We start from the raw sequence: 17,993 nt of genomic DNA, 5'->3' as shown, positions 1-17,993 counted from the left end.
GAATTTTATGAGTTTAATGAGTTTACTGTCAAGGAGCACAGAGAGTAGGAGTATTAATTGATATCTTAAGAACAAGATATTTTTCCTTTAGGGCTTCAGATGTACAATGTATGCTTGGTTGGCCATAAATCAGGCTTATATGAAGGTTTATATGAAGTTTATGTACATGCTGATTTATAAATCTAAAATGTCTTTCCTTATGTTTCAGGCTTTTAGAAAGCTTTTTCTCTCACCAGAACGTTAGGCACTGCTTAACTTCTCAAACCGTGGAATCAAGTTGGACACTACCACCTTCTTTCCCTGTTTGACATTGAAAGGAACCTAAATGACCTAATGTTGAAACTGACCTACTTCAAGCTAGTAGTAACTATATTTTCTAATAGATGTCAAGTATCACTGTGATTCACCCCAAAGCTTAAAATATCCATGGTATCCCTCTGAGTTTGCTGCCCATGGGTACCTTGGCTCACATTCTGGAAACCACAGATCTAGGCAATAATGAATCCCTGAGAAATTTTCAGCAGGCAGTCATCGTACTATTTTAGAAAAATGAATCCAGCATTGGTGTTAAAGATGGATGGCGAGATTGAGACAGGAGTGCCAAGGACATCAGGAAAACAGAAATGAAATGTGTTAGGGCCATGACAGCAAAGGTGTAAGGGAAGATTTGAAACACAAGAAAGCTACACGAATTACAGATGACCCTTGAACAAGGCAGAGGTAAAGGACACTGACCCCTCTCCCATGGGTGCAGCTGAAAATCTATTATCACTTTAAAAAAATGTTAGAATTTTTATTAGGTGAGATGTATTTATTTTAAGTAATCTCTACGCCCAACATGGGGCTCAAATTTACAAGCTTGAGATCAAGAGTCACATGCCCTACCACCTGAGCTAGCCAGGCACCTTGAAAATCTGCATAGAGCTTTTGACTCCCCAAAAACTTTATTAATAACCTCTTGGCCTAACCAATAACATAGTTGGTCAACACCCATTTTGTATGTTTTATGTATCAATACTGTATATTTAAGGTAAGCTTGAGAAAAGAAAATGTTATTAAGAAAGTCATAGAAAATACATTTACAGTACCATACTGTGTTGAAAATCAATATATAAGTGGACCCATGCAATTTCAAACCCATGTTCTTCAGGGGCCAACTCTAATGTATGGCACAAATTGTGGGGGGAAGAAATGTACATACTTAAGAGGTTTTCAGCAGGGGTGACAGTAAGAATTCTTTATAAAATAAGGATGTGAAAACTTCAGTTTACAGCCCATCCCTAGCCAGATGGGTATGTGTTGGAATCCCAGCCCAGGCACTAAAAAGTGGTCTTTGCAAATTACTTCTCTTAGTCTCATTTCTTTTTTTTTTTTTTTTTTAAGTTTAATTTTTTAAAAAATTTTTTTCAGGTTTCTTTTTTTTTCAATATAATTTATTGTCAAATTAGTTTCCATACGACACCCAGTGCTCATCCCAACAAGTGCCCTTCTCAGTGCCCATCACCCACTTTCCCCTCTTCCCCACCCCCATCAACCCTCAGTTTGTTCTCAGTATCCAAGAGTCTCTTATGATTTGCCTCCCTTCTTCTCTGTAACTTTTTTTCCCCTTCCCCTCCCCCATGGTCTGTTAAGTTTTTCAAGATCCACATATGAGTGAAAACACATGGTATCTGTCTTTCTCTGATTGTCTTAGTCTCATCTCTTATCAATAGAGATAATACCTGTCTTGCTGGATTGTATTTCCCACACCTAACCTAACAAAGATTATATCAAAGTTCAAAATTTATCTTCAAATGATTCCCTTAATCTTGTTCTCAACTTCCACTATAGTGCTGGCTCTCAGTCTCTATCCTTGGTTCACGCTTTTACCATGCCTTTGTAACCCTCAGATATTCAACTTCCTCTCCAATAGACACTCCCAACTTTCATCCCTTCGGGCTACTGTCCATCTTCTGTTCACAGGCAAATTTCTTTTCTTTTCTTTTCTTTTTTAAGATTTTATATTTGGGACACCTGGCTGGCTCAGTTGGTAAAGCACATGACTCTTGGTCTCTGGGTTATGAGGTCAAGCCCCGTGTTGGGTGGGGAGATTACTAGAAAATAATGGTTTTTAATGTTTATTTTTGAATGAGAGAGAAAGACAGTGTGAGCAGGGGAGGAGCAGAGAGAGAGGGAGATGCAGAACCCAAAGCAGGCTCCAGACTCCACCTGTCACAGTATAGAGCCCAACGCGGGGCTCAAACCCACCAACCACAAGATCATGACCTGAGCCAAAGTTGGATGCTTAACTGACTGGGTCACCCAGCACCCCATTTTTGTTGTTGTTGTTGTTGTTTTAAAGATTAAAAATTTTTAACATCGGCCTGGAGCCTGCTAGGGATTCTCTTTCTGCCCCTCTGAATCATGTGCATGCGCGTACACACCATTTCTCTCTCTCAAAAAAAAAGAAAAAGGAAAAAAAGAATTCTACTCCTGGAGAAATTGAAACTGCGATTAAGTCTTGATCTGCTGTCCTGGGGCAAGTGACTCCACCATGGGCCTATGGCTTCCTTGTCAACACTCCCAACAGCCTTGAAGTGGTGGTATTGGTGGTATTTTCATTTTCATGAAAGGTGGTATTGTTTTCATTTCATTTCATCTTCATCCCAGAGCTCAGGGTGCTAAACTACTTGAAGATGAACTGTTCAGGGCATTGGTCCACCACGTTGGTGGAGGAAAACAGCAAAGGGGGGGGTGGGGGATAGAGGCTTAATTCCATCAGCTCTCCTCTTCCCCTGTTAATACCAAAAATTCAACTGAGTACATTTTAAAGATCTAATTGGCTTTATTAAATGTTTCATGACAAGGGCAGTATCCCATCTAGCAAATAGAAAGGAGCTCCATAGAGTTGTAGAAAAGGAAAAGATTTGGGGTACTTGTGTGGCTCAGTTAAAGCCTCCGACTTTTGCTCAGGTCATATCTCACAGTTCACAAGTTTGAGCTCCGCATCGGGATCCGTGCTGACCGCTCAGAGCCTGGTGGGATTCTGTGTCTCCCTCTCTCTGCTTCTCCCCTGCTTGCATTCTGTCTCTTTCAAAAACAAACAAAATAAATAAATAAATAAACAAAAATTTTTAAATAAAGAAAAGGAAAGGTTTTTTTAAAGTAGCAATGGAATAGGAAAAGGAAATTATTAGCAAAGAACGATTGTTTCAGGAAAGGTCTATCCTAAGGGGAAAACAAGGGGCCTATTAATAAATTATCTAGAAAATTTCAACACTAGGATTTTCAACACTAGGAAGTTCCCATGATTGGGTGGTTAAAGGTTACATTCTTGGGGAGGTGAAACTGCCTAGTTTAGGCAGTCATGGTTTAGTGACTTAGAGTCTTAAGTGGCTCCACTATGGCTTTGGGTTTTCTTTTTAATACTTGTAATACACTACTCTTCCTTTTCTGTATCCTCACCCCCAACCCTGGTTTTAAAAAGTCCTGATTGCTGGGTTTTTTGTTTTTTGGTTTGTTGTTGTTGTTTCCTTTCTTTTGAGAGAAAGAGAGTGTGTGTGTGAGTCGGGGAGGGGCACAGAGAGAGGGAAAGAGAGAAAGAATCTCAAGCAGGCTCCGCACTTCCAGCACAAAGCTCAAAGCAGGGCTCAACTCACAAACCATGAGATCATGACCTGAGCCAAAATCCAGAGTCCCACGCTTAACCGACTAAGCCACACAGGTGCCCCCAATTGCTGTTCTTAAATAATTTAGAAGACAGCAACTCTTTCCCACGAAACTCCAAAATCGAAAAACCCTGTGACGTAATAAAACAACATTTACTGACTTCTAACAGTGTGCACACTGGAGCCAACACTTCTTAGCCATCCCATGGCTTTAACGATTTGTTTCCAAGCATTGGGCATCCCAGGCTGTTTTAACACTTCCTTTCCTGCAGAGGAACTACAGACTGCCACTTCAACGCGGAGTAGTGAGGTACTACTGCACTCAGAAAACGCCTTTCTTGCTCTTCTAAAAAAAAGTCCCAACCTAGGAATGACTTCATCATAGCGGGTCCGGCGCCCCCGCTACCAACCCCACCACGGTGTAGTTAGGCGGGCGGTCACCGCTGATTGGCTCGTGTGGTGGCCAAGGCCAGCTTGGCGTTCCAGCCGGCAGCAGAGGGTGATAGGCTGCTGGAGACCCACCCCTCGCCGATTGGGCGGGGGCAGCGAAGCCCGGGATTGGTGGAGCCTGCGGGGCGGGCTCCGCGCCCCTGCCTCTGGTGCTCTGCTTCAGCTTCCAGTGCAAGGGCGAGATGGCGACCGCAGCTTGGCTTCTGGGTCGGCGCGTCGCGAATTGGAGGCTGCGGACTCCGCTGGCGCCGCTCGCCAGCGTCGTGTCACAGCGGGCCCACTCCCTCTTGCCCGTGGACGATGCGATCAACGGGCTAAGCGAGGAGCAGAAGCAGGTAGGGAGCCCGATCCCCTTCCGGGCCCCAAGGCCTGCTGGCCCGGCCGCATCGCCCTGCTCCGTGGTCGCCTCGACGTTCCTCTGCCCGGCGCCCACCCCGCTGTGGCAGTGGGAGCACGAGAGCGGGCGCTGGTCTCAACCTCACTTCTGTGGAGGCAGCAAAGCCTAGCTTTCGAGTTAGATAAGGAGTCAGAGACAGGAAGGCTGCTGGGAGACTGATGGTGTTTTGGCGGAGGATTGGCAGAGCCGCTCGAGTGTGACGGAAAGATCCTTAATCTGTTTAAAGTCCACTTACATCTGAACACTGCCTTAAGGCTGTGGTTCTCAAGCCTCGTTAATCGTCATCACCAGGGAATCTTTGTCCAATACACACCTTAGGGGCTTTGAAATGCAGAGGGTCATCTGCTGTAATTCTTCAGCCTACCGGGTCAGAGCACAACGCCAAACTGTAACTTGAAAGGTCCTTACAGAGGGAGCTGAACTAGAGCCTTCCTCGAGGAAGGTGACTTTATTTGGATGCTGGCACAGAATTCCCCAGGAACCTGATTCTCCTGTTAAGCAAGTGCCTGAGCTTCCAGAAACGCCAGCATCCGTTTGGGTTTGCAGTCAGTAGACAGAGCTTTGAATCACCTCAGGCAGGAAGGGGTTCAATCCTGGCTCTCAAACGTTTCTGCCAATAGTTTCTAATCTGTTTGGGTATCCTTTTGTCAAAGGCTCAGGGGCAGAAAGCCTGGCATGTGCCAGAATCTGAAGAGGGTGCGCTGGAGCACAGTGAGTGGGGGTGAGGAAGGTACTGGAGAAGGCTGGAAGAGTCAGGAGGGGTCAGCTCATTCAGGCCTTAATAGGCCTGAGTAAAGAGCCTTCTAGGTATAGTGAAAAGGCATGGAATGATCGTATTTAGGGGAGTGACATTTTAAAAATACTCAAGCTGTCGGGGTCACCTGGGTGGCTCAGTTGGTTAAGCATCCAACTTCTGCTCAGGTTGTGATCTCACAGTTGGTGAGTTCAAGGCCCATGTCGGGCTCTGTGTTGACAGCTCAGAGCCCACAGCCTGCTTTAGATTCTGTGTCTCCCTCTCTCTCTGCCTCTCCCCCGCTTGCACTCTCTCTCTCTCTCTCTCAAAAATACATAAACATTAAAAAAATTATTTTTTAACTGTTTAAAAAAATACTCAAGCTGTCTAAGCTGAGGACCTTAAAAGACATAAAGATCATCTCTGGGAAAGTATAAACTAGTATGCCCTCTAAGTTTCAATCTGATGCTGTTTGGTGGGTTGTTTGTAGCCTGTTTTCCTGAATGTGTCCTCGGTAGTGAAGATGCTGTTCTTAGTGGCAATAGTGTAGTGTTTCAGTGGCATCTGTCCGCCTCTTTCCCTCTAGCTTCGTCAGACCATGGCTAAGTTTCTTCAGGAGCACCTAGCCCCCCAGGCCCAGGAGATTGATCAGAGCAATGAGTTCAAGAACCTTCGAGTGAGTCATGATGCCCACGCCGGGGGGGGGGGGGGTGGCAGTGCAGAGCGACAAGGGGGCAGCTTGGGGGCTGGGCTAGTCTGGGCTGGGAATCGAACTGCTACCTGGAAGAGCTCACACAGTCTTGTGGTAAATGTGCTCCCAAAGAATGCAGCCCCTTTCTGTGAAGCGTCTGGGTCTCATTCCAGATGTGCCAGACACCTGAGACTGGCTGCCTTCTCACAGCTCACTGCACTCCTTTCTGTTGGCAGGAGTTTTGGAAGCAGCTCGGAAATCTGGGGGTCTTAGGCATCACTGCCCCTGGTGAGTATAGTTTCCTTCCCTAATGAGAACTCACATGCCCTTTCGCACTGTTCCCAAAAGAAACAGGAGAGGAGGGGAAAGATCATGCTGAAAGAAACTCAGAAACTTCCTCTTGGACCTGAGAAAGCACCCACAGAAGACTATCAGCCCAGAGAAGAGTCCACTCTATTCCTTTAGGCAGTGACATCTGGAAGGCAAAGAGATGAGGCCAGTGCGGTGATGGATGAGGATCAGACTCTTGAACTCTGCATGCTTACTAAGCTCCCCCAGGTGATTTGGGGAGTTTAGAAAACTCCATTATCACGCAACTGTCTTGCATGTCTTACGGTCTCTTTTACTCCCTAAGTTTTACTCTACCAGGAGCATCTAGGCAGGACCACTCAGGACAGGGGTGTCCCTGTGGGGACTGCCTATGTCTTATGCCCACAGCTGACCCTGGAGCTTATTTTGAGAGCCTCCCCGTGAGTTGGCCAGATGATGTCTTTAATAGGCTCTCCCTGGCCTGCCCATTGTCCCCTATGGGTCTTACTACTTGTTTCCAGGAGGAGAGGGCACAGAGCTGGCAGGCTTCGGTTTGGATGTTGGCCTCTGAAGGAGAGGCCCAGTGGGGCTTGCAGTACCCAGTGAAGAAATAAGCCTGTGGTCTTACCTGCCGAGGCCTGGACAGCCCACGCTGCTTCAGCTTGTACTCATATTGGAACAGAGGCAGAACACAGTTCTTACATCCCCCTCTTGCTGCTTGGAGACAATTCCTGGGATTTGAGCTGATTTAAGAGTAATGACAAAATGGAAGACTTAAAAATGTAGACCCATCCTAATGGAAAATGGTAGGAGCAGGGCACCTGGGTGGCTCTGTCAGTTAAGAGCAGGATCTCAGGGCCTTTGAGTTCAAGCCCCACATTAGACTTTGTGCTGGGTGTGAAGCCTACTTAAAAAGTAAAATGGTAGAGGGGAAGGCCACTGGAAACTCCCAAACAAGACTTCCTTCCACTGTGTCTTGGGGGTTTAAGAGCCCCCCCCCCCCCCAAAGAAAGCCAGTTCTGGTGAGCTCTGGTTTCCACGTGATTGTCCTGCTGGCTCTTTCCAGTGTCACCCACCTGTGGTCTTTCCTTCCCAGACTGAAGAGAATTGGGCTAATCTTTCCCTAGAGCCTAGGATGAGCCTGACTCCTTGGTCAGAGTAAACGTGTGCAAAGAGTCTTTTATTTTTTTTCTTAAGATCTTATTTTATTATTTAAAGTCATCTCTACACCTGTCGTGGGGCTCGAACTCATAACCCCAAGATCAAGAGCCGCATGCTCCACTGACTGAGCCAGCCGGGCACTCCTGTGTGCAAAGAGTCTTACCAAGATTTACCCAAAGAGCAAGGCTGGGGGTGGGAGGGTGGTAGCACCAGATGGTCCAAACCTGTCGATTTGGGATCAGTTGCCAAGGAAAAGCCACGTTTTTTGGTGAGGAGTTCTGAAATTCACTAGCTGTGGCTCTCGTGCTCCCGGATACTAGTTTTGCTTTTTTGTTTTGTTTTAACTTTTTTGAGATATAATTGTGTGAGCTTAAGGCGTTCAATATATCGATTTGATAATCCTGCTTTGTTAAGTCTAAACACCTGTGCTATGAAATCTCACCTTCCTCGGGCCTTTTGCACATGGTATTCTTTGCTTGGGACCTATTCTTAGTGCTCTGACCCTCCCTCTCTGTGTTTCTTGGTTAACTCCAGGTCCTCTTCCATTTATTCATCTGCCCTTCCAAGTAGCGGGTGCTCAGGCTCTCTTGTCTTCATCAGGTGGTCTGTCTGGGATAATGCAGGCATTGTAATGACTATTTCCTGAACCACGCCTCAGCTGACCAGAGGCAGCAGACAAAACCAGTTCCGAGAGCTTGTAAATCAGAGCCCACGGCATCAGCCTGTCAACCTTGCTAGGGGCAACTGGGAATGGGTGCTGCAGAGTATGTTCTTTGTTGCCAATAATCATTCCTGTGAACATCCCAATTTAATCTGGGCTACCTTTTCCACTCTACTGCATCACCTCCACTCCCAGCTCAGTATGGCGGCTCTGGCCTGGGCTACCTGGAACAAGTTCTGGTGATGGAGGAGATATCTCGAGCTTCTGGAGCAGTGGGGCTCAGTTACGGCGCTCACTCCAACCTCTGCGTCAACCAAATTGTGCGCAATGGAAATGAGGCCCAGAAGGAAAAGTACCTCCCCAAGGTGAGGAAATGGGAATGGAGAAACATGCCAGTGTCACAGGGCCACTGCCAACACTGAGGCACCCTCCCCTGTCGGCAAGGGCCGGTCAGACTTGCTCCCTACAGTGTGCTGCCCTCAACCGGGTACAGTGAGGAAAGGGTCAGGGATTTGCTTTAAAATAATTCGGTAAGAAGAATTAAAACTAGGACCAGAAGTCCTGAGTCGGTCCCTGGACAACATTTGCAGAGCATTCTAAGAAATGCAAGACCAGGACTTGCTTCCCTTGTGAAGGGAATGGGAAAGCAGAGATATTTTCAGTTTTGTAGACGGTGGGCTTCTCTTCTAGGACTTTACCAATACCTGGTCTGAGATGCGTTTGAAGGGGTGTCATGTGCACAGGTGAAAGCAGGACAAGTGAGCTCCTGTAGGGCACTTCTGAGTCATAACCAGCCCTTGCGGTTTCCCTTGCAGCTGATCAGCGGTGAGTACATAGGAGCCCTGGCCATGAGTGAGCCCAACGCTGGCTCTGATGTTGTCTCCATGAAGCTAAAAGCAGAAAAGAAAGGTGAGGCACCTCTTGGGAGCTTCTGGAGTGGGAGCTGAAATGGACAGAGAGACAGACCTCCTCAGGGTGAGGGAGCAGTAACCAGGGGTGGCCCCTGCTGGGTTTCCAGAACTGTTTCCCAGCAGCAGGTCCGTGAACTGAGTGGTGAGACAGGCCACCATGGCTTGAGCAAGTAGCCAACTTCCTGTCCTTAGGCGATCACTACATCCTGAATGGCAACAAGTTCTGGATCACCAATGGCCCCGACGCTGACATCCTTATTGTCTATGCTAAGACTGATCTGGCTGCTGTGCCAGCCTCTCGAGGTATCACGGCCTTTATCGTGGAGAAGGTGAGTGGAGGACAGTGCATGACGGGAGGCTTTTGTCTCCTGACGGCGGTACCAGAGATGGCTCCCTTCAGCTGGTGGCAGACACAATCAGCATGTGCTCTGCCAAGGCTCCCTGAGGCGGGGGTGAGGCAGAAGAGCTGACAGAAAGGAGGGTGGCCAAAGTGGAGCCCAGGATGGGTCAGGTCAAAGAATGGTGGAGGCTTCTGTAGAGCTAGGCCACACAAAGCAGTCCAGGAAGATGAAGACTGAAAGGCAACTGGCTTTGACAACGAGGATGTCATTGGTGGCCTTGGGGAGAGCAGCTCTGGAGACCACAGCATGAATGAGAATGCAGGTGGGGGGGGGGGGGGGCGGTGACCGAAGACTGCAGCAAAGCAGGGGGGAGCTAGAGCTGGAGTTGGAATGAAAAGGTGGGCTTTTGAGTTTGTTTTGAAGATTGGGAGAGAACTGAGCAAATTATTTGGTAGAGAGAAAGGAAAAGAGGAGAGGGAGACATTGAAGTGTGTGGGAGCAGGTGAGCAAGGCCCAACTGTGAGCCAGGAGAAAGAGGTAAGGCCGGGTTACGGGTGATGGTGGAGGAGCCATCTGCCTCATGACCTCAAGGTGTGAGGGCTGGGAACCACAGGAGTGGAGGATTGGGGAGAGAATCCCATGAATGAGTATCATAAAGGTTTGCAATACCCTCCACAGAGAAGGGGCTGACCAGGTTTGAAGAATAGGAAAAGTGAGGGTCCAAACGGCTGGCTGAGGTTGGAAATCTCAAGGTCCTGTGGCACCACTCCTGTCAGCCTGCCCATCCAACACTCTCTGCTAGTCACTTGGGCAATGCACTCGGAATCTGATTAGCCAGGCCAAAGCACATAGATGGCCGAACTGATCCTGGGTGGGACTCAGGTACAGAGGCAAAGGAATTGAGTGGGCTGCAGAGAGGGTCTTGGAAGTGCTTTCCCCTGAGGAAAGGAAACAAAGGCAGCAAAGGTCAGGGAGCACCCAGGGAGAGAGTGTTTCACTGAGAAAGAACTGCTCCGGTGAGAAGTGGGGAGAATGCACCTAGCAGCAGGGGTGGGGGGGGGGTTAGGGCCAGAGCGTCAAGGAGTAGAGCAGTCATACAGAGTGGGGGCCCTGAGAGTAGGATGCAGTGTGTTGTACAAATTCAGGGACTGGATGGGAAGGCAGGCGTTTCCCAGGAGTCTGCCTTTTACTAGCCTTCCTTGGGGACTGGTCTGTAATCAGGCCACCTTTTGTTCCTATAAAGGGTATGCCTGGCTTCAGCACCTCCAAGAAGCTGGACAAGCTGGGGATGAGGGGCTCTAACACCTGCGAGCTAATCTTTGAAGACTGCAAGGTTCCCGGTGAGTCTCGAATGGACAAACCCCTGTCCTGACCCTTTCATAAACCGAGAAAGCCCATCTCTGGGTAAGAGAAGCTCACCATTGTCAGCTTACCGATGACATGCGTCTAGGCAATGGGCCTCCCACTGCCCCACTTGCCCATTGGCCTGTCCGTGTGGGACTCGGGCTGCCGGGCAACCGTCCTTCTGGCCAGAGCTGTGTGCCTGACCATGGCTGCAATGAAGGGTGCTTCTTCCTCTATGGATAACACACTGTGCAGGGTGGGATTCCAGTGTCTGGAACAGACAGGTAAGATGTGCCCTCACTCTCTAATGTCCTTCAGACATCCTCGTTTGTGTGTGTCCCTGAACAGTTCCTGTGAGGTAGGCATGAACGATGCTAACAACCATTCAAATAAACTGATGGAAGCCAGACTCAGTGAAAACCTGGCAATTCGAGTATTTTCACCCCTGAAGTGTAACTGAAAACATGACACATCATGGGAGAGCCAGCATACCCATCCATGTGCTAATGAGACCCAAGGGCATAGATTCGATGGCCAGCTAGGTGTGCTCTGTGCCTCAGCCATAGACCATCCCTTTCCCCGGTGACCCAGGACCCCAGAAAAGGATGCTTTGGTTACAAGGAGCTCTAGGGAGCGGGGGTAATCAGTACAGATCCTTCTGTGTCAGTAGGAAACAACCACCATCATCAGGCAGGTCAGTGGTGTCCATGCTGTTCTCTGTTTCCTGTTCACACCTCCCAAGGCCATCCAGTGTCCTGGCTTCCAGGGTGGAGAGGCGTTCAGCAATTTCTGTATTGTATTGTATTGTATTGTATTGTATTGTATTGTATTGTATTGTATTGTATCGTATTGTATTAGAAGTAGGCTCCACACCCAACATGGGGCTTGAACTCATGACCCTGAGATCAAGAGCCACACACTCTACTGACTGAGCCAGCCAGGCGCCCCTAGCATTTTCTGTAACTAGCACTGAATGACCCATCTCTTGGACAAAGACTCTTCCATAGATCACTTTTGTCAGGGTGAGAGGGGATGATACTGGAGCAGAGCAGACTCAACCTGGGGGACACTAATTCTCGCCTTTATGGGCATGGATAAAAAGAACTAGGGAGAGGTTCCATGGCAATTGAGGAAGAAAAGGGGAAGATCTAAGGATGGGGACTTTGTGTTTGGTCTTGTGGATGGTGTGTGTGTGTGTGTGTGTGTGTGTGTGTGTGTGTGTGTGCGCGCGCGCGCGCGCGCATGTGCCTGATGGGTTGGTGGTGTGTGCCTGATGGGTTGGCGGTGTGGGGGGGCACAAGCTCTACTTCTGACTGGAAGTGGTAAACTTCATTCTTTTCTCTCACTCAGAACCCTACTTGAGGCCAGGTGACATTTTAGTGCCTGTGTGAAAGCTAGGTACCAAACCTAGCAGCTTTTATAAAAGCGAGGAGTCTGGGAGCGCCTGGGTGGCTTCACTCCATTAAGCGTCCGACTTCGGCTCAGGTCATGATCTCACGGTTCGTGGGTTCAAGCCCCACATTGGGCTCTGTGCTGACAGCTCAGAGCCTGGAGCCTGCTTCAGATTCTGTGTCTCCCTCTCTCTCTGCCCTTACCCCAGTCATGCTCTGTCTCTCTCTCAAGAATAAACATTAAAAAAAATTTTTTTTTTAAATGAGGAGGCCGTGAATAGCCTTCTTCCCTCTGACCAGCATTTTTCCTGGCAGCTGCCAACATCCTGGGCCATCTAGGTAAGGGCGTCTACGTGCTGATGAGTGGACTGGACCTGGAACGGCTGGTGCTGGCTGGTGGGCCCCTTGGGTGAGTATGAGGCTTGGCAGAGCAGGGCTTTTGGCAGGCGGTACCATCGCCGACTTCCCTTTGGGGGCCAATGGGAGCCGCCTCCTGGAAGATGCACCTTCTTTCCTGGAGACGAAATGAACAAACGTCCTCCTCCCATATTTAATTTCTTCACAATGAAGGTAAATATTATTATATGAGAGACAAAGGGCCTAAGGGACTATCCTGCTTAATTAATCAGGCTGGAACAGGATGCCCAGGCTCTACGGCCTGCCTGCACAGGGGTCCTGCCACTCTATCTGGTGTCAGGGAAAGGGGCCCAAGGCCTGGGCAGTCAGTGCAGTGACTGAGCAGGGATGATAAGAGTCCTCATGCTCCTTTTCTCCTCCCTGGGACTCCAGTTCCTTGTCTTACCAAGCTATACCCCCCCCCCCCCCCAAGTCTTCCCACGTTGGCATTTTGCCACCCCAGGTGGCAATGGGGATACAGCAAGGCACCTCCCCGGTGTCTTTCTCTTTCCTGGCAGGCTCATGCAGGCTGTCCTCGACCACACCATTCCCTACCTGCACATGAGGGAAGCCTTTGGCCAGAAGATTGGCCACTTCCAGGTGAATGGAAATGCTTGTGCTGAAATGTACTTTTTTCATTGGGCTCAAATTTTCTTTAATAAATGAGCAGGAGTCTCATTTATTACTGTCTCTTGCCACCAACATGAGTCTGAATGCTTGGAATGCAGACCTCGGCATGCTCCCTGGCTTTGGAACTTGCCGGGAAGGTGATCACAGGTCACCTCACTTCCTATTTGAGATCAATGAGCTAGACGTCGTAAGGCTGCAAGGTGAAGCGTGCAGATTGTAGGCAGGCAGGGGGAGAGGGAGCAGCATTTCTAGTCACACCTCCTGGTCTGAAGCCACCATGGGATGTTAATGTGGGTTGCTGTAGGTGGAAGGCCATTTCAGTGTGCAGAGTCCATAGCGACGGCAGCTCTCTGGCCATCCCTGTTGTCCTAGGCAAGTGCTGTCTCTGTGCCCTGGTATCCCCGTGCCTGGCTATCAGGTCACTACTGCTGACCTGCTTGTGGCAACTAGGGGGAGCGTCTGAGAGGAATGTGGCTCCAGCATGTTGACTTGTGACCTTCCCTTGTCCCCAGCTGATGCAGGGGAAGATGGCCGACATGTACACCCGCCTCATGGCGTGTCGGCAGTACGTCTACAATGTTGCCAAGGCCTGTGATCAGGGCCACTGCACTCCCAAGGTAAGGGCCGGCCGTTGGGACTCCCTCCTGCGGGGCCCTGGCAGGGCCCCGCTGACCAGAGCCTCCTCCCACAGGACTGCGCAGGGGTGGTTCTTTACTCGGCTGAGTGCGCCACACAGGTAGCTCTGGATGGCATTCAGTGTTTTGGTGAGTGGCCCCCACTCCCTACTCCCAACCACAGAAAGAGGCTTCCTCTTCACTCACTCTGTGCTTTGGCTGACTGCAGTGAAGCTGATACCCTTAGGCTCCCGCCCCAGGTACTAGGAGGACATCTTAAAACAAATGGGGAAAAGTGCTAGAGGTCACAAGCTGTTCCTACCTTCAGCATTGCCCCTTCTCCTCCTTCTGGCCTGGTCCTGTGAACCATGGGAAATGGGGAGGGGGATGAGCCTCCAGGGCTAGATGGCCTTGTTTCACTGCTGCACAGTAGTTAAGAGTACACACCTGAGCCAGAAGACTTAGGTTTGAACCCTTGCTCTACCACTGCCCGGTTTTGTGACTCATGCAAATTACTTAACTTCCCTGGCTGGACCTGGCACCCAGTAAGTACTCGCAGTAACTTTTTGCCCCCCTTCCCAGGTCTGCCAGTGGCTCTCCCAACCTTTGCCTGGTATCCTCAGCACTCTGGATGCCCTTCCAGCCCTGTGCACCCATACCCACCCACCCCTTCCCCCCCACCCCACCCCGCAGCCAGGTACTTCCCACATTCTCACCAATGTTAGCTGCTTCTCTTCAATTGGTCTGTCCTCCTCTGGCGTGTTTCTATAAACTTGGCTTTCTATTAGCTTTCCTCACTGCCCATCACCCTTTATTGTCCTTTCTTCTCTGCCCAAACCCTGGCTGCAGGTGCCAATGGCTACATCAATGACTTTCCCATGGGCCGCTTTCTGCGAGATGCCAAACTGTACGAGATTGGGGGTGGGACCAGTGAGGTGAGGCGACTGATCATCGGCAGAGCCTTCAACGCAGACTTCCACTAATCCCGACCCTTCACCCCTTTTCCCAACACCTCGAGGCCTTTCTTTGGAAGCAGAGATACAGCGGCTCTCCTGCTGCTCAGCTGCCAAGTGCTCAGGCCTCAGAGCTGGGCCAGCCAGCCAGGCCAGACATGGCAAGATGTGGGCAGGCATGGGGTGGAAGGGGCATTTGTAGCCACACTTTCTGGTCTGAAGATTCTGTGGGACATTAATGAAGGCCATGGCCAGTGGAGGGCCTAACTGAAAAGTGTTCAGTGGTTTAAAATGGACTCAGCAGGAAGCCTTCTGGCTCTTCCAGGGCTTGTCGGGAAGGCTTTGGTGACTCTCTAACTTCCGGGCCCTACACTCCCCTGGGTGGGCACTTGGGGGCAGGCAGGCAGCCACCCCTTTTTTCAGCTACACTTCTAGCAGGGAGCCCGGGACACAAGAAGCATTGCTCTTCTCCACGTATTTGAATCTGGTAGCCTCTTCTTTCTGGGGGGAAAAAACCTGCCAAAACCTAGCCTCTGGTTTCTGCTGATTTTTAGAGGCATCCACTCCCAGCAGCTCCTCTGTTCCCCCGGGGCTCCATTTGTTAGGGCTGAGATCACGCCATGTTGGGGTGGAGCTTGGGGAATAGGCATCTCAGAACACCTGTGCTACCTGGACTCCACCGTGGGTCAGAGGTCAGTGTGCTTGGGAGGGATCGGCTCAGCACGGGTCTCTGTGGCAGCACCTCTGAGCCCTTGAGCACTGCTCTGTCCAGTCCTGGCCGGATGACAGCTCACAGCAGGCATGGTTGGCGGCTCAACTCCAGCCAAGGCTGCCTGTGTACATTTCTCTGGACACCCTATGGCTAGTTCTGTTACAACAGAACAGTGGCTGCTGCCATTTTGTATTAAACATACTGAGAAGCAAACCCATCTGCTTCTAAACTGGGGGGAAAAGCAATCTACTTGCTACTGCCTCCTGTCTGCCTCTAGCCCTATGTCCTTGGCGAAGGGCTAGTCCGGGTGCTACCCTCCTGCCCTTCAGCCTGCTCACTGGTGATGTGGGACAAAGAGGTGGCATCCGCCTTTAGGACAGAAGAGGTTTTAACCTCCCTTTCCCAGATCGCCCAGAGAAGTTAAGAGTCTTGGAGCTAGAAGGAAGCTTATAAGTTTCTGGACACCATCTCCATGGTATTTAAGAAGATCAAGACAATTTGATTTTCTCAAGGTCAGAACTGAAGCTAGAATCCAGATAAGCAGAAATGAGAATGCCAGCCTGCCTCCCACCCCCACCCCCCCCGCAGTCAAGAGTGGAATGGGCTTGGGTTGTTCCACGCTATCTAAATTCCTTAAAAGAACTCGTTTTCTTGGCTTTCAGCCCAGGGGTGCCTTTCTGACTTTTGGTCCTGGCCTGTAGCCAAGTGCTGTTGCAGCCTGATGCTTGAGACAGGTGGAGTTAGCGCCTTACCAACCCCAGCCCAGTTCCATCCTAAGCAGGGGGAGACCTAGGGCTTGGGGCACTGTCCTCTTACGTCCCCACCCTGCCCCTTGTTGTGTTGGAGATGAATGTGGCCAGAACACTGGTCTTGCTGGGTTTAAAGTGTAGCTCGAACAGTCTAGAGACCTTCAGAATGTGACAAAATGGAATGTTTCCTCCAGTCTGTGTGGGTTAAGGAGCCCTGCCACCAGCGTGGGGAGAATGTGATTGTTCTCCTGATGCTCTATGTGAATTAGAAAAGAAGTGTTTTAAAATAAAGGCAAAAATAAATAAAAGGGTACAGCCTGAGTCGTGAATGGAAGAGCAGGGGGCATTTCCACTTTGGTTCTGGTGGGAGTTTGAGGTTCACGTGCGTTCTGTAACCATAAAGCCAGCTGCCAGCACTATTCCTTCCTAGGGCTGCTGCTAATTCCACTCCAGTTTTAGGCAGGTCACACTATCAGCCCAGCTCCCCTGTTGCCTACCCTCCCATTCTTTGTTTTCCTACTGTTTGTCCTGTGGGATGGCAACAGAAACTGAGAATGGTTCTCCAAGTGTTGTCTGGAGACACTGTTCATCAGAATTTGGCAACCTGTAAAATGCAGATTCCTTGATCAACCCCAGACTCAAGCACATCTCCAGGAGCAATTCTGAGGCTTGGGCAACCTTTTAGAATAACTGACCTGGGGCGTAGAGGACACTTCCCCAGAGGCCTGAATCCTCATTCTAATATCCTCTAGTAATAACAGTTGCTTGCCTATGTAGCACTCTTATGTCCCCTTTTGACATATCAGCTCCTTGGTCTTCACCACAACCCAGGGCAGAAGACAATGTCGCACAGGGCCACCTTCCGGAAGACGGATAAGGTGAGTGGCCCATGGGCACCGAACACGGCGGTGAGCTAGCCACCCCCAGGCCCAGGAGCCAAGTGGCGCCAGAGCGGGTGTCAACGCCTTGTGAGACTTGGGGAGGGGAACCCTCTTTTTGATTTGGCAGCAGACGCCCAGTCTGCGCTCCGCCAGGCAGAGCCAGGAACTAGACCCCAGGTGGCCGTTGATCGCGACCCCTAGGCTAGGGCAGGTCTCGGGTCCTCCCTGTACCCACTTCGCGGAGGGACAACGTTTCGGAGAGCGAGAGCGCGCTGCCGGGACTCGCAGACTCGGGCTGGGGCGCGGCTCTGCAGGGCCCGCGTGGAACTCGCCTGACCTCTGCTGGACGGCCGCGGGATTACAGGCGCGCTGTTCTCGGGCCTTGGGCCGGGTGCTTCGGACCAGCGGCTCCCAGTCTGATTTCAGGATGCAAAGGACATAGCGACGTTTTTTGTTTTTTGGGTGTTTTTTGTTGTTTTTTTGGCAGATGAAGACATGATGGGGAGCGGAGGAGAAGCTGGATATCTACCTTGTATAGTTGCATGCCAAAAAAACCCACTTTTAGCAACTAAAGTAGAGGGATGTAAACTCAGAACAAAAGCCAGTGTTTTATTTTACCTTTTAAAATTTTGTATATATTTTATGTTAATGAGTTTTGAAACATGACAGTTTAACAGGTTTATTATATTTTTTAATCTCGCGGCACCTAAGTGGCTCAGTCGGAGTTCAGCTGGTTAAGTCTCTGACTCTTGATTTCTGCTCAGGTCACCATCTCCCAGTTTGTGAGTCAAGCCCCTCCCTGGGCTCTGTGCTGACAGCACAGAGCCTGCTTTGAGGCTCTCTCTCTCTCTCTCTCTCTCTCTCTCTCTCTCCCCCTCCCCCTCCCCCTCCCCCTCCCCAATTTGCACTTTCTCTCTCTCTCTCCCAAAATAAATAAATAAACTTTAAAAAAAAATCCTCCTCTGTTCCCTACCCCTCTTCTCAGGATGAAATCACTCTTGAATTTTTTAGGAGATTTCTCT

General features: G+C 49.8%; 1 protein-coding gene across 1 annotated transcript; it reads left to right on the top strand.

Moving 5' to 3' along the window:
* The first annotated feature begins 4,247 nt into the window (after positions 1-4,247).
* On the top strand, positions 4,248-16,398 carry IVD (isovaleryl-CoA dehydrogenase). The gene is made up of 12 exons (XM_027066936.2): positions 4,248-4,432; positions 5,814-5,903; positions 6,155-6,206; positions 8,245-8,414; positions 8,865-8,958; positions 9,153-9,289; positions 10,545-10,641; positions 12,352-12,445; positions 12,951-13,032; positions 13,575-13,679; positions 13,754-13,826; positions 14,526-16,398. The coding sequence occupies exons 1-12, from the start codon at positions 4,280-4,282 to the stop codon at positions 14,657-14,659; spliced, it is 1,281 nt and encodes a 426-aa protein (XP_026922737.1). The 5' UTR covers positions 4,248-4,279; the 3' UTR covers positions 14,660-16,398.
* The last annotated feature ends 1,595 nt before the right edge of the window (positions 16,399-17,993 follow it).

The sequence above is a fragment of the Acinonyx jubatus genome, chromosome B3 (genome assembly GCF_027475565.1).
Source record: "Acinonyx jubatus isolate Ajub_Pintada_27869175 chromosome B3, VMU_Ajub_asm_v1.0, whole genome shotgun sequence".
NCBI lineage: Eukaryota > Metazoa > Chordata > Mammalia > Carnivora > Felidae > Acinonyx > Acinonyx jubatus.
Note: the sequence above shows the minus strand (reverse complement) of the source record. Positions and strands in the feature narration are given on the sequence as shown.

Excerpts from the sequence above, each read along its gene's own strand:
- IVD (XM_027066936.2), top strand. The coding sequence starts at position 4,280 with ATGGCGACCGCAGCTTGGCTTCTGGGTCGGCGCGTCGCGAATTGGAGG. Across the intron at positions 5,904-6,154 it reads ATGAGTTCAAGAACCTTCGA|GAGTTTTGGAAGCAGCTCGG; the intron begins GTGAGTCATGAT and ends TTCTGTTGGCAG. Across the intron at positions 10,642-12,351 it reads TGAAGACTGCAAGGTTCCCG|CTGCCAACATCCTGGGCCAT; the intron begins GTGAGTCTCGAA and ends TTTTCCTGGCAG.